The following is a 16,708-nucleotide window of genomic DNA, read 5'->3' as shown; positions in this document are numbered from 1 at the left end:
AGATGCTCTCTTCCTCCGTAGGTATGGTATGTCAAGGTCAGCGCCTGAGAGGGGTGAGGAGGAGGCAGCCAGAGAAACGAGCAGTGTGGTTGGACTATGATAACAGGATGAAGTCTGCACCCTGGGACCTCACACGCTCAGGGTCTAATGACACGCTTTCAACTTCCCTGCTACTGACATTTTGAGCTGTAGAATTCTTTGTTGTGGGGGGTGTGCTGCGCATTGCAGGATGTTCAGCAGCATCCACTGAACCACTTTCCACCTTCTAGATGCCTGTAGCAGGAGGTGAAAACCAAAAATGCCAGTCCCCTGCTGGGTTTTTGTCTTGCCTAGTTTTGTGTGGCTTCTTGTTTTGAAAGTGGCATGGAGCCACACTGGCCTCCAGAGAGATAGGATTCGCCCACTTTCTCTCCAACTAGCCTGGCTTGGGGGGTCCAGAGAAGACAGGCTGAAATGCCCATCTGGAGATGGACCCCCGGCCAGCTGGAGTGGGCGGTTGGTATCCAGCCTCTCTCTGTGGCCTAACGTGGTGGCATTTCAGGCTCTTTACTTGTCCTCACAGAGGACAGGTGGGAAAAGAGGCACTAACCAGAACCAAGGGCCTGTCCCCACAACATGTGGTGAGGGGGAAACGGACAGCTCTAAGGGTGGAAGGGGTTCGGCTGGGCTCGGCTGGGCATGCGCAGCGGGGAATCAGCTGCAGGACTGGTCAGAATTAGATCCTCCGGGGGCTTCTTTTAAGTCAATAGTATGAGCTGATAGGTTGTTTGTAGCCTAGCAGACACCCCACCAGACAAGAAATCTCGCTTAATACGGGGATTCTTCCCCCTGCTCCAGGGCAACAAAGAGGTTTTATTTAGGAAGGACAAAGATAAAGCTTAGAGCACTTCCAAAGAGAGTTGGAAGTGGGTCTCTCTGATGAAGGAGAAAAAGATGAGTGAGACAGAAGCAAAGGCCTCCAGGAGTATTAAATACTCCGAAATTGGCTGCAAGTCTTTAATTGGCCCCTCTGCCTCCAGGCAGCACTGCCCCTTTCTATTGGTCACTGATGGCCTCGGTCCCTGATGGCTTCTTTCTATTGGTCCCGATGGCCCCTTTCTAATTGGTCACTGATGGGCTCTTTCTACTGGTCCCTGATTGCCCCTTTCTATTGGTCACTCTTAACTAAGTCTTGCTGTCCTTGATGTCCAACCTTTTTGCTTCTCTATACCACACTGGAAGAAGAAGAATTGTCTTGGGTCACACATGAAATACACAAATACTAATGAAAACTGATGGGCATAAATGAAGGTCTGTGAATAATTTTCATGATATCTGCCACCACAAATAAGCCAAAAAGTCCTGACATAATCCTGATGTAGCCCATGGGCGGCACACCTGGATGTAATGAATATTTTGTAAATAAAGGTGTATTTAGCTGCAATTTCCCATTTTTCCTATGTATAACAATTTTAGGGGCAACTTTTAGGACACCCTGTAGAGGAAGAACCCTTGGGTCTGGAGAAACTAGAGTTAGGATAAAGAAGAACCTCCAAAAGGAGCTGGGAAGGCTGCCCTGCCCAGACCCCAGGTCCTCCTCAGGACACCTGAGAAGCACATCTCCCCTGCCTTTCCCCTAAGGTTGCTGCTGTCTAGGTCAGTGATTTTCCACCGCTGTGCCACGGCACACTGGTGTGCTGTGAGAGGATCTTAGGGGTGCCACGAAAATTTTTAAAGATCATTAATTGAGTGATTTTCAAAAGAAGTCCACATTAAAGGGTAAGGTGACAGTGTCAGTGCTGCTGTGTCACACTGACACAGCACGCAGGAAACAGCCAGTACACGGATTGAAGTACAAGCTTGCAAGAGGTGAGGATCCCCATAGGTGCAGGAGAACCTCAAGTAACCTCACCGTGGCCTTTTATCGAAATGATATACAACATGTGTGGGGGACCCACGCACAAGGACTATGTGATTAATGATCCCTACCTGCTCTTTCCCCATGGGCTCAACTCCCACTCTGATGCACCACAAATGTTCAAAGTCCAACACCTGCTTACTAAGGAATGATCGATCTTACCTTGTTAGAGCACTCAGTTGCTTGAGGCTTGTCTCCAGACTGCAAAACATTTCCATGCCAGCCAGGAGATTGTCCCGTTCCCAGAGCCTCCCTCAAGAACTGGTGACTGTTCCTATAAGCATGGTGCTCAGTCTCCTAGATGGCAGCACATAAATCATCTTCATAATTTTGTGATAAAGAATCCATCTTTGCAAGAATTCATCAGTTAGGTAGACATGCAATAGCTAAATGCTCTCAAAAGATTTAATGTGGTTTTCACCTTTTATTTGTATTTTCAACACATTTTTATAAAGTCCTGCAGTGAAGACAGTCACGGGATTTCTGAAGCTGTACAATGCTCCTGCATCATATCATCTGTGTTCTTAAATAAAGCCGGATACACTGCAGAAGCATCATTTTGAACTCAGTATGTACCTTCTAGCAAAAACACAAATATATTTTACAAAATAAATATGATATTGCATCTAAAAAAAAGTTCGAAGCATAGTCAGTATATTCTTTTTTTACTCTATTTTTTTTTTTTTGATCAATGTAATTTAATTGTGCCACAGAAGTTTAACCGTAGTTTCGAGTGTGCCGTAAGACAACAAAGGTTGAAAACACTGGTCTGGATGTTTTCTTGATAACACGATTCAAGACAGACACGAGGAAAGAGCGCAACTACAATATGAGCAAAGGAACTGAAAGAGTGAATAGGAAAGGAAAGCCACTGGTGAAAAGATGTTTGGTTTGGTTTTGGAAGTTTGGCACTTCATCGGGACATGATAAAGTACTTCCTTCTCCACTCTCATGCAAGGAGAAAGAAGCAAGATCATGATTTCAAGGTCTTTGCTCCTTAAACATCCAAACTTCCCAGGATGGAAATAGTGTTTGAGGTTTAGATCCAATAAGGATAGTTAATCGGGATGTCACAAAAAGAGAGGGGGTGGCAGTTGGTACTTAAAGATGAAATACAGGAGTTATCTGATTGGGGGCCAGAGCCTGCTTCCCTGACACTGGCAGCTAATGTGACGGGTAGTGACACAGAGGCCTCCCTTGTCTAAATTTCACCTAGGCTCCTGGGAGAGTCCTCCTCTTGACTAGGCTTCATCTCAGACCCATCCTTGGCCTGCCTTTAGCAAGAATCCTGCTAAGGTGGTTTATCAAGAATTCCCCCATCCGTGATACCAGATCAAATTCCCCATCCTTTAGTTAGAATCCTGTTAAGCCAGTTTAGCAAGAGTCCCCCTACCCTTGCTGTCTCTGATCACAGGCTGCTGGGAAGTGTCTGGACCCCAGATGTAAGCTGGGGTTCTTTCTATTCTCAAAATACAGTTAAATTAGCTGAAACAACCTTCACCTCGACTTTAGGGTAGCAATTGCACAAGTGATGGATATCCAAAGCCTTCTCTGGAGGGTTATGTGCTTAGAGTTTCCCCTGCCTCCCAGGCCTCTGCCTGATTTTTTTTTTTTAGAGACAGAGCTTCACTTTGTCGCCCTCAGTAGAGTGCTGTGGCATCACAGCTCACAGCAACCTCCAGCTCTTGGGCTTCGGGGATTCTCTTGCCTCAGCTTCTCAAGTAGCTGGGACTACAGGCGCCACAATTCTTATGATTTTTGCCCACACTATGTGGGACCAGACCGAAACTACACCCTCTTCACTTCACACTCCCAGTAAAATCTACTCAGACACAGTATTCATGATCCCAACAGATTCTGCTGAATAACCAGGGACAATAGGGAAGAGGAGGGTGAATCACGGACACCCTAGGAGGATAACGCACCTGCTCCCACAGTCTATTACAGCCATCGAGCACGACCCTCCCTACAGGTGTACCTGCATCTACCTGTCACTCTTTAGTTTCTCTATAGGTGAAGCAATGCACCTTTCTCCAATGCTAGCCTTAAAACTCATTTGGCCAAACTTATAATGTCTCTCACAAAACACAAAATCCACAGTATTGGCTCAGCGATTAGGGCGCCAGTCATATGCACTGGGGCTGATGGGTTTGAATCCGCCCAAGCCTGCTAAACAAGCAGACAACAACAACAAAAGAGCCAGGCATTGTGGCAGCACCTGTAGTCCCAGCTGCAATGGAGGCTGAGGCAAGAGAATCGCTTGAGCCCAAGAGTTTGAGGTTGCTGTGAGCCATGACGCCACAATACCCTACCCAGGGCAACATAGTGAGACTCCCTCTCAAAAAAAAAAAAAAAAAAGACCCACAGTCTCTACAAAGGAATTAGGGATACCAGTAGTCACATGTGCGTGTGTGTGTGTGTCCATCCCATACATCATGGGAAACCCACATCCTTCAGAATATTTTTAGTTCACAGTTCTTTCAATTCCTTCTGCTTTGCATTTTTTTACCACGTAATTTTTTTTTTTATTGTTAAATCATAGCTGTGTACATTAGTGCAATCAAGGGGTACAATGTGCTGGTTCCATATACAATCTGAAATATTCTCATCAAACTGTTACGCGTAGCCTTCAGGACATTTTCTTAGTTATTCTATGCAGACATTTGTATTCTGCCTTTAGTAAGTTTCGCCTGTACCCATTCTAAGATGCACCATAGGTGTGGCCCCCCCCATTACCCCCCCTCCACCCTAATCTCCCCCTTCCCTTGGCCCTTTCTTCACAGTCTTATGCTATAGTTCGGTTATAGCCTTCATTTGAAAGCTATAATTTAGCTTCATAGTAGGGCTGAGTACATTGGATACTTTTTCTTACATTCCTGAGATACTTTGCTAAGAAGAATAGGTTCCAGCTCCATCCATGTAAACATGAAAGAGGTAAAGTCTCCATCTTTCTTTAAGGCTGCATAATATTCCATGGTATACATGTACCACAATTTGCTAGTCCATTCGTGGGATGGGCACTTGGGCTTCTTCCATGACTTAGCAATTATGACTTGGGCTGCAATAACCATTCTGGTACAGATGTCTTTGTTATATTGTGATTTTTGGTCTTCTGAGTATAAACCTAGTAAAGGAATTATAGGATCGAATGGCAGGTCTATTTTTAGGTCTCTAAATATTCTCCAAACATCCTTTCAGAAGGAACGTATTAGTGTGCATTCCCACCAGCAGTGTAGAAGTGTGCCCTTTTCTCCACATCCACGCCAACATCTCTGGTTTGGGGATTTTGTTATGTGGGCTACTCTTACGGGGGTTAGGTGATATCTCAAAGTAGTTTTGATTTGCATTTCTCTGATGAGTAAAGATGATGAGCTTTTTTTCATGTGTTTGTAGATCGTGCGTCTGTCTTCTTTAGAGAAGTTTCTCTTCAAGTCCCTTGCTGAACCGGAGATGGGATGACGTGTTCTTTTCTTGCTAATATGTTTGAGTTCTCTCTGGATTCTGGTTATTAGACCTTTATCGGAGGTATAACCTGCAAATATTTTCTCCCATTCTGAGGGCTGTCGGCTTGCTTTACTTACTATGATCTTGGCTCTGCAGAAGCTTTTTAGTTTGATCAGGTCCCAGTAGTGTATTTTTGAAGCTGCTTCAATTGCCCAGGGGGTCCTCCTCATAAAATATTCGCCCAGACTGATTTCTTCATGAGTTTTCCCTGCACTTTCTTCTAGTATTTTTATAGTTTCATGTCTTAAGTTTAAATCTTTTATCCAGTGAGAGTCTATCTTAGTTAATGGTGAAAGGTGTGGGTCCAGTTTCAATCTTCTACAGGTTGCCAGCCAGTTCACCCAGCACCATTTGTTAAATAGGGAATCTTTTCCCCACTGAATGTTTTTAATTGGCTTGTCAAAGATCAAATAACAGTAAGTAGCTGGCTTCGTCTCTTGGTTCTCTATTCTGTTCCAGACATCTAGTTCTCTGTTTTTGTGCCAATATCATGCTGTTTTGATCACTATCAATTTATAGTACAGTCTCAGGTCTGGTAGCGTGATTCCTCCTGCTGTGTTTGTATTGCTGAGTAATGTTTTAGCTATTCGCGGTTTTTTCTGATTCCATATAAAACGAAGTATTAATTTTTCATGATTTTAAAATATGACAATGGAGCTTTAATAGGAATTGCATTAAAATTATATATTGCTTTGGGTAGTACAGACATTTTAACAATGTTGATTCTTCCCAGCCATGAGCATGGTATATTTTTCCATCTGTTAACATCTTCAGCTATTCCTTTTCTTAAAGTTTCATAGTTCGGTTTGTAGAGATCTTTCACAACCTTTGTTAGGTATACTCCCAAATATTTCATCTTCTTTGGCACTACTGTGAAAGGAATAGAGTCCTTGACTGTTTTTTTGGCTTGGCTATTGTTGGTATATATAAAGACTACAGATTTATGGGTGTTGGTTTTGTAGCCTGACACATTGCTGTATTCCTTGATCACTTCTAAAAGTTTTGTAGTAGAATCCCTAGTGTTTTCCAGATATACGATCATATCACCTGCGAAGAGTGAAAGTTTGATCTCTTCTGACCCTATGTGGATACCCTTGATCGCCTTTTCTTCCCTAATTGCAATGGCTAAAACTTCCATTACAATGTTAAAGAGCAATGGAGACAATGGGCAACCTTGCCTGGTTCCTGATCTAAGTGGAAATGATTTCAATTTAACTCCATTCAATACGATATTGGCTGTGGGTTTGCTGTAGATGGCCTCTATTAGTTTAAGAAATGTCCCTTCTATACCAATTCTCTTAAGTGCTCTGATCATGAAGGAATGCTGGATATTATCAAAAGCTTTTTCTGCATCAATTGAAAGAATCATATGGTCCTTATTCTTTAGTTTGTTTATGTGCTGGATTACATTTATAGATTTACATATATTGAACCAGCCTTGAGACTCAGGGATAAATTCCACTTGGTTGTGGTGTATAATTTTTGTGATGTGTTGTTGGATTCTGTTTGTCAGGATCTAATTGAGTGTTTAGCATCAATATTCATTAGTGATATTGGTCTATAATTTTCTTTTCTTGTTGGGTCTTTCCCTGGTTTGGGGATCAAGGTGATGTTTGCTTCATAGAATGTGTTGGGTAATGTTCCTTCTTTTTCTATATTTTGGAAGAGGTTTAGTAATACAGGTCCTAGTTCTTCTTTAAAGTTTTGTTAGAATTCTCATGTAAAGCCATCTGGTCCTTGGCTTTTCTTTTTAGGGAGATTCTGTATAGTTGATGCTATTTCAGAACTTGATATAGCTTGTCAACATTTCCACTTCGTTCTGGCTAAGTGTTGGTAGGTGGCATACTTGCAGGTATTGGTCAATTTCTTTCAGATTTTCATATTTCTGAGAGTAGAGTTTCTTGTAGTATTTGTTAAGGATTTATTGAATTTCGGAGGGCTCTGTTGTTATTTCATCATTACCATTTCTGATTAATGAAATTAGAGATTTTACTCTTTTTTTCCTGGTTAGGTTGGCCAAATGTTTATCTATTTTATTGATCTTTTCTAAAAACCAACTTTTGGATTTATTGATCTGTTGTATAATTCTTTTGTTTTCGATTTCACTTAATTCTGCTCTAATTTTGGTTATTTCTTTTCTACTGCTGGGTTTGGGGTTGGAGTGTTCTTCCCTCTCCAGTTGCTTGAGATGTCCCATAAAGTTATTAACTTCCTCTCTTTCCATTTTCTTGAGGAAGGCTTGCAGTGCTATAAATTTTTCTAGTAAAATCTAGAATTTTACTTAGGACCGCCTTTGCAGTATCCCAGAGGTTCTGGTAATTCGTGTCTTGATTGTTGTTTTGTTCCAAAAATTTGGTGATTTCCTTCTTAATCTTGTCTATAACCCATGTATCCTTCAGCATAAGGTTGTTTAGCTTCCATGTTTTTGTATGGGTATGCAGGTTCCTGTGGTTATTGAGTTCAACTTTTATTCCATGATGGTCTGAGAAGATGCGAGGAATAATTTCTATTTTTTAAAATTTGCTGAGGTTAGATTAGTGGCCTAGGATATGGTCCATTTTGGAGTATGTTCCATGGGCTGATGAGAAGAATGTGTATTCAGTTTTGTTGGGATGAAATGTTTTGTAGATGTCTGTTAAGTCCAGATGTCGAATGGTTAAGTTTAAATCTAGAATTTCTTTGCTTAGCTTCTTTTTGGAGGATCTATCCAGCACTGCTAAAGGGCTGTTAAAATCTCCAACTACTATGGAACTGGAGGAAATCAAGTTGCTCATGTCTGTTAGAGTTTCTTTTATAAATTGAGGTGCATTCTGGTTGGGTGCATAAATATTAATAAGTAAAATCTCATCATATTGTGTATTACCTTTAACAAATATGGAGTGTCCATCCTTATCCTTCCTTATTTCGGTTGGTTTAAAGCCTACTGCGTCTGCGAATAGGATTGCAATGCCTGCTTTTTTCTGCTTTCCATTTGCCTGGAGTATAGATGGTCATCCCTTTACCTTGAGTCTATATTTGTCTTTTAATGTGAGATGAGATTCTTGTATGCAGCAGATATCTGGTTTGAGTTTTTGTATCCAGTCAGCCAACCTGTGCCTCTTTAGGGGACAATTTAAACCATTCACATTAATTGAGAGTATTGATAAGTCTTTCAAGAGACCGGTGGACATTTTTAATCCTTTTGTGACTGTGGAAGTTGGAATTTGATCAGAATTTTCTGGTTGGGTTTACTTTTGTGGTGAAGGATTATGCTGGTCTTTATGGAGGATAGGTCTGAGAATATCCTGGAGAGCTGGTTTAGTTATGGCCAATTTCTTCAACATATGAATATCATTGAAGTATTTAATTTCTCCGTCATAAATGAAACTCAGTTTAGCTGGGTACACAATCCTGTGTTGTAAGTTATTTTGTTTTAGTAGATTAAAAATCGATGACCATCCTCTTCTAGCTTGAAAGCTTTCAGCAAAGAGATCTGCAGTTATTCTAATATACTTTCCCTTGTAGGTGATGGTTTTCTTTTGTCTGGCTGCTTTCAGAATTTTCTCCTCCATATTAGCTTTAGTGAAATTGATTATGATGTGTCTGGGGGATGTCTTATTTGCGTTGAGTTGTGCTGGAGTTCTGAAACTGTCTGCTATCTGAATTTCAGAATCTCTTGGCATGTTTGGAAAGTTTTCATTCATAATCTCATGGAGAAGAGACTCTGTGCCTTGTGAAGCCACTTTGGTTTTCCTCGAATCATCCCAGAGCTCTCTGAGAGAGATCTGTTTTTGCCCTCCATTTCTCTTTCTCTTTGAGAGTTTGGGAGCATTCGAAAGCTTTGTCTTCAATGTCAGAAAGCCTTTCTTCTGCTTGCTCTATTCTGTTACTGAGGAAGTCTACTGTGTTTCTCAGATCTTTGAGGGCTGCAACTTCTTGTCTCAATTTGTTGAAATCTTTGGTCATTTGGTCTTTGAATTTGTTGAATTCTTGAGATATCTTTTGAGTTACTGCTTGGAATTCTAATTTGATCTTATGTGCTATCCAGATTCTGAATTCGATTTCTGACATCTCTGCTATTTGTCTGTGGATGGGATTTTGTGCTGTGTCTGCCCCATTGATCCTTGGGGGAGTTGATCTACTCCGATTGTTCATATTGCCAGAGTTTTTCTGTTGATTTCGCCTCATAATTGTTTTTCACCATTGCCTCTTTCCATCCTCAGAGTTGGGGAGGTATCTCTCCAAGATGAGACCCCAGTGAGATCACTCTATTATTGTAGGATCTTTGTAGGGAATGACCCTGTGTAGTTCCTCTGGGGCTGCCCCAGCCAGGGAGTTCTGGTTGTGGAAGCAGCTCCGGAGTTTGACACACCTGATTCTAGCAAGAGGATGGGAGGTGGTGCACATGGTTCTGGGAGTGCCTGGTGCCCAGTGACTTTTGCACAGAGAGCCCAAGGCTCCAGCAGTCTCTGGCCAGGAGAAGGGCTCTGCACAGAGGCAGGAAGGGCTCCGGAGAGCATGCAGCTACCAGAGTCCCTGGCCAGACGAGCAGGCTGGTGTGGAGGTAGGGAGGTACAGGAGGTACAGCAGTTCCAGGTTAGGGCATGTGGAGGCCCGGCAGGCGCTGGTCGCAGGTCTGAGGTCACAGTGCAGCTCTTATGAGGTCCAGGTGGTGCCAAGCCCAGCAGTTTGAAGTTGATGTGAGCCGCGACGCCCTGGCACTCTACCCAGGGCAACAGCCCAAGGCTCCAGTGTGCCAAAAGTGGTCTCACTCTGCCCCTGAGGGTTAAGGCTTTAAGGCAACTCAGTCCCCCCCTTTAGGTTGCTCAGTCACTAGGTTACTAGCTCCCATCTGATCCTTGCTCTGCGACCCTGAGGGCAAAGCTTGCTGGGGCAGTTCTCTCACAATGGCTCCCTGTAGCCCACAGCCGAACTCTAATAGCTCCGTCTGGCTCAGTGGCTCAGTCTGGGGCCCTAGACAATGCCCAAAGTTCTTCACTCAAGCTCAAGCTCTCCCCAAGTCAGTTCAACTGAGTGCCAAGTCCAAAAACACCGAAACAGTTCACAGGTAAGGCCTTTCCTGTTTGCGATCTCACTGCTGCTTGTACTTGTGGGCTGCCGGTGGGATTAGGTCGATCGAACACAAGCAACCACTTGCCAGTTTTCCACTGTTTTTGTCCTCCTCTTGGGGTCCATAAGTCCCTTGATGACTCCCTGTATCTTCAAAGGGATGATTATAGGCAGATCCCACCAGCCTGGAGTCTTATCTCCCCAGACTCACTGTGCCCTATTGCAGGGCAGCTGTTACTCAGCCGCCATCTTGGATTGTTCTCTCCTGCTTTGCATTTCACGTCTAATTGTTTCCCCTTTTATCACTTCACATCACTTTAACCCTCCCAAACACTACATATTTTATGTTGTTTTATACAGTGGTTCTCAACCTTCCTAATGCTGCGAGCATTTAATACAGTTCCTGTGGGTTACGACCCACAGGTTGAGAACTGCTGTGACATACCACAGGGCTGTCAACAAATAGTGGGAGGTAGAGATTATATCATAGCACAGCTCAACAAACAAAAGTGAATACAAGACATCCTCATCCTTACAAGTCCTTTGGCCATTTTTATGACCAGCCTGGACACTTCAAAATGTGGCTGAAGATGTGGGCAGCTGGAGCGCTCACACACTGCTGCTGGCAGTGTCCTTGTTGTACTCACTTAGGAGGCATTGTTTATACATTGTTTGGCACTATGTACAAATGCTGAACATACACATACTGGTTGGGCCCGCAATTCCACTCCTAGGCACATCCCTAAGAGAATGACATACAAAATTTCACCAGAAGACTTACAGAAAAATGTTCACAGCAGCACTGATTTTAATAATTAAAACTGAATGCTGGGCATGGTGGCTCACATTCTAGCACTCTGGGCAGCCCAGGTGGGCAGATCATTTGAGCTCAGCTATTTGAGGCCAGCCTCAGCAAGCGAGACCCCATCTCTACTAAAAATAGAAAAACAAGGTGGGCATGATTGTGCATGCCTGTAATCCCAGCTACTTGAGAGGAAGAGGCAAGAAGATCTTGTGAGCCCAAAAGTTCGAGGTTGCTGTGAGATACGGTGATGCCACAGTGCTCTACCCAGGGTGACAGAGTGAGACTATCTCAAAAAACAACAACAACAACAAAAAAAGACTTGAAAATACTGAAATGTCCATCAAAAGTAGAATAGATAAATCATGTGTGGAATAATTATACAATGTAAAACAATGCAGAAATAGGAATAAATGAAATATTTACAACATAAATAGCTCAAATAAACACATTATTGAGTGAAATAAGGCAGGCACAAGAAAATATAACCTAAGATTTGGTTTATAGAAAGATAAAAATGGCCCATATTAACCCATCACTTTGGAAACAGTTTATCAATTACTTTTGGGTTAGTGACTTGAGAGAATTAGAATAGCTTCTGGAATATACCATTTCTTGATCTGAGTCTGGCTATACAGATAGTTCCCTCTGGAAATATTAATAAAGCCTTATCCACATGGTTTGAATTTTTCTCTATGTCTGTGCAAGTAAGGAGGAAATAGCAAGACTGTACCCTTTTTCTCTGAGACTACACCTGCTTGGGAAATTTTAGTTTTGCTTTCTCCCAGCACCCATTCCTTAGAAATGACCCAAGTTAAGACAAATCTGGAATGTTGAGTACCAGGGCTGGTCACCAGTTTTGTTTACTGTGAAAAATACAGTCTGTGGGGTAGCACATGGACTGGGAGACTGTGAACTGTGGCCCTATGTGACTGGTTGGAAACAAAGGAAGGAGCATTATTGCATCAAGGAGAATTCCACATCTTATGGCCTCGTCCCCAGCAAGTATGGGCACCTCCCATGAAGCTAAGCCAACTTAGTGCTAGATTAAATGCTATCGTATTTTATATGTTTACTTGCCAGTCCAAACATGCTACCCATGTAATGGTGGGGCCATGGATTACACATCGGTAAATAGTTTACTAAAGAAAACAAAACTCCTTTATTCTTCTTTTTCTTTTTTTTTTTGAGACAGTCTCACTTTGTCACACTCAGTAGAGTGCTGTGGCATCACATCTTGCCAAAAGGCTATTTTTCAATGATCATGTCTTCTACTTGGCCTCCAAATTCCATTTTTCTGAGCCTCCTCTCTGTCTTTTGACCTTCTACCTTCTCTTTCTTAGGACTCTGCAACCAGCCCCCAAACCCGTTCATTTCTTTTTATTTATTTATTTATTTTTATTTTTACATATACATGTGTTTATTAGGTTTCCATTTTTTGCCTTCACAAAATTAAAGAGGCTTAAAATTTAATAACGATAATAACGTTTAAGATAAGAACTAGAAACAAAAACCTCGTAAAGAATGAACAAACATAAATACATTCAGAAAAGAAATCAGAGAATTGCCGCATCGAAATATTAAGCAATAATAATAATAATGCAAAGAAAGTAACATTCACAATGTCAAATAAGAGTATGTCTATTGTTGAATGCTTTGACTCTGAGATTCAGTATGGAGTCATCAATTAACTTCTTATTATTATGTTTTTAAAGTCTCAAAAAATAGACAACTAATATTTATAAATAAAAGTATAAGATAATTTCAAAAAAACAGATCATGCCAAATCTTATAGACAATAGAAAAAGAAGAAATACTTCAAAATCATTCTACTTGATCTGGATACACCTAATATTAAAATTGGACAGAATATATTATTATAAAGGGGAAATTACAAACATATTTCACTTATAAATGAGCATGGCATAACCCAGACAACATATTAACAAGTTGAATTAAAAATTAATGTTTAAGTAATATACTTTGGTCAAAATTAAATCCAATTTATGTGAGAATTAGTCACTATTTTCTTTTCTTGTCTTTTTTTTTCTTCTTCTTTTCCTTTTCCTCACCGACTCCCTCCTTCTCTGTCTGGTCTCCCCTTCCCCCATGCCCCACTGTGTCATTAATTGTCATTAATTGTCCTCATATCAAAGTTGAATACATAGGATTCAGACTTCTCCATTTCTGTGATGCTTCACTAAGAATTATGTGTTCCACCTCCATCCAGGTTAGTACAAATGCTGAAAAATCTCCATTTTTTTTTTTTTTTGTAGAGACAGAGTGTCACTTTATGGCCCTGGGGTAGAGTGCCGTTGCATCACACAGCTCACAGCAACCTCCAGCTCCTGAGCTTAAGCGATTCTCTTGCCTCAGCCTCCCGAGTAGCTGGGACTACAGGCGCCCGCCACAACACCCATCTATTTTTTGGTTGCAGTTCAGCCGGGGCCGGGTTTGAACCCGCCACCCTCGGTATATGGGGCCGGCGCCTTACCGACTGAGCCACAGGCACCACCCAATCTCCATTTTTTTTTTTTAATAGCTGAATAACATTCCATGGTATACATATACCACAGCTTACCAATCCATTCCTGGGTTGAAGGACATTTAGGTTGTTTACACATTTTAGCAATTGTAAATTGGGCTGTGACAAACAGCCTAGTACAAGTGTCTTTATAATGAAAGGCTTTTTTTCCTAGATAGATGCCCAGTAATGGGATGGCAAGATCAAACAGGAGGTCTAGGTTGAGTTCTTTGAGGTTTTCCAAACTTCCTTCCAAAAAGGTTGTATTAGTTTACAGTCCCACCAGCAGTGTAAAAATGTTCCTTTCTCTCCACATCTGCGCCAGCATCTGCAGCTTTGCAATTTTGTGATATAGGCCATTCTTGCTGGGGTTAGATAATATCTCGGGGTGGTTTTGATTTGCATTTCTCTAATAATTAGGGATGATGAGCATTTTTTCATACGTTTTTTGGCCATTCGTCTGTCATCTTTGGAGAAGATTCTATTCATCTCTCTTCCCCATTGATGTATGGGATTGTTGGTTTTTAAACCTGTTCATTTCTTACGCATAGCTGTTTAAATATTGTACTGTCTTACTTCAAACTACCCACAGAGACCTGATATCAATAACTAGTATCAATACTGTTTGCATAACTTAGCTCTCTTCCAGGAGAAGTTGTGTGACTTCCTCTTTAATAATTTTTTTTCCCTTACCTAGACAGAGAGTGGTGACTCTCTTTCCATAGACTTTCAAAATTCACACAGTATTTGGAGTCTTTGTTACCTAGAACATGGCTCCAATTATTTTTGCTCTTAATTTGGTACCTCAAACTTTCCTGAAGTATTAAAAAAACAGGAGTAGAGCTTGCCTACCACGCCATGGCATGAGAAGCCCCAGCTATGACCAGGTACTGACCCCTAGAATGATCTACCTCTGGGGTCACTGTCTGCTCTGTACATACATAGGATCACAAATGCTCTGTGATCAGTCCTGGCTTTCCAGGGTTTGAGTTCTCTTTCTTTTTTCCTTTTTGGAGGGACTAGAGACTTCTAAGTTTAGCAACAGCAGAAAGTCACCTGACTACCCATGATTCCTATGTCATAACATTAACCTCTCCTCCCTCAGCTTTTGTTATTTAATAGTCTCATGCCCTCTTGAGCTAGACTCCACATATCTTATGTGAATTAAAGTCTCAGTAATATGAGGCTCTGTTGCTCCTCACCGTAGCATCAGTCACGAGAGAAGGAGTGTGATAGTCTTGGAAACAGCACAGCATCTCATGCAAATGCTTCTGAGCCCCCCACCTCAATTACCAAATCTCTTCTTGGGCATCATACTGATTAGAAATAATGAACATTTATTGAGTGTCATTGATATTGAAAAATTTCATTCCTGGGGCAGGGAAATTATGATTTGAAAGTCACAGTGACTGACAACCAGCAACTTAGACTCAGACTAGTGAGGATCATAACGCAAGTTCCTCCCGAGCAGTGAAGCAGGGTGGGATAATGTGCAAAGAACGTTAAACCGTGGAAATCACATTTGTGCTTTCTGCAAAACCTTTCTTCCTACGGTATTTCTGAAGCACTCAGAGTGATAAAGATCAGTTTCTGAGCATGCAAAATTAAGTTTTACTGTGATTGCTGGTTGTTTCATCTTGAATTCAAAATCTTGGACTTCAGGATTAATAGATCTGGATGTTACTCTAGGATATCTTGGTTTTGTCTCCTCTTTTAAAAAGAACAAGTCCTCTTCCTGATAAGAGGAGGAGACACGTACTGTGACAAAATAAGGACTATTCAATTGTCCAGTCCCACGTGTACGAAGTATAAAATCTCAGAACTGAAATCAGATTCTGAATTTTCTTGATAGTGGATATCCCTGGAAATAGAAAGGTCACCAGGACCTGTTCAAAGAGGAACTTTGGATCTCCCCTGTAAGTGCTTAAAACTGCAATGCAAGAAATGGTTTCCAAAATAATCAAATATGTACAAAAATAATGTATTAAATAACACATGAGAAGATTATAAAAGACATTTCCAGAATGCTCACATTTGTATCATTTACAACAGCCATTTTCTATAAAGATCGATACAGCTCAAAGGCTTGAAAGTCTTCAGGGGAGGCTTCTTTGTCCCATGAGGTGACAGAATTTATTTTCCTCTTCAATGCACCACTGAAATGATGACTGTCACTCCCTTTCAAGAAGGAAATTTCCTCAGCCTTGTGAAGGATCAGCTCTTCATGCCCCCTCAAGGCTCTTGGAGCTGTTCTCAGGAAAAGCCGCCACTCTGGAAGCTGCCGCAGAGCCTTTTCCCTTCTTCACATATGGGATGTGAAATATATTACAGAAAAATAAGAGTTTGGAAGTCCCTCTCACATTGTTAGAATAGTCCTATAAAAAGTTTTAAAAGCCCATAATCTTTGCACTAGTTTTAAGAATCAGCAACTCTAAAGAAAGATGTTCACCATCCGTGACCCCACACAGGACTTCCTTTTGTGACAATCTTGCAAGATGACCCTCTGGTTCCGTTTCAGGTCACCAGGTTTCTGCAATCTCGGTGAGAGTCTTCAGCAGCTCAGCAAATGTAGGGCGGCCATTAGGTTTCTGGAAAAGAAAAATGGAGCTGGTCAACTTGGCTTAAGACTCACTGAGACACCAGTTCTGAAACTTGATGGCAGGGACCTGAATCCAGGCTAGTTCTCCAAAAGAAAAGAAGAATAAGAGAAAGATATCTTTGTTGACATACTATGGCATGATTGGCAGTTCAGAATATGAAAATGAAGAACGCAATGCAAAAATAAAATTGCTAGAGCTGCAAACAATAGCCACACGTGGCCACATAAGTTAGTTTACATCAAATAAATGTTTAAATTCAATTATTCAGCCACATTGGCCATTTTTCAAGTCCTCCATAGCCAGAGGTGGCTGCCATGTTGGACAGTGCAACC

General features: G+C 41.5%; 1 protein-coding gene across 1 annotated transcript in view; it reads right to left on the bottom strand.

Moving 5' to 3' along the window:
* Nucleotides 1-12,621: 12,621 nt before the first annotated feature.
* TXK (TXK tyrosine kinase) overlaps nt 12,622-16,708 on the bottom strand; it is a 67,970-nt gene continuing 63,883 nt past the window's right edge. The window contains exon 15 of the mRNA XM_053578107.1: nt 12,622-16,364. Coding sequence (XP_053434082.1) covers nt 16,296-16,364 — 69 coding nt within the window. The 3' untranslated portion in view covers nt 12,622-16,295. The remainder of the gene's footprint in view (nt 16,365-16,708) is intronic.

This window comes from Nycticebus coucang, chromosome 23, assembly GCF_027406575.1.
Source record: "Nycticebus coucang isolate mNycCou1 chromosome 23, mNycCou1.pri, whole genome shotgun sequence".
Classification (NCBI taxonomy): domain Eukaryota; kingdom Metazoa; phylum Chordata; class Mammalia; order Primates; family Lorisidae; genus Nycticebus; species Nycticebus coucang.
This window is presented reverse-complemented; position numbering and strand designations above follow the sequence as displayed.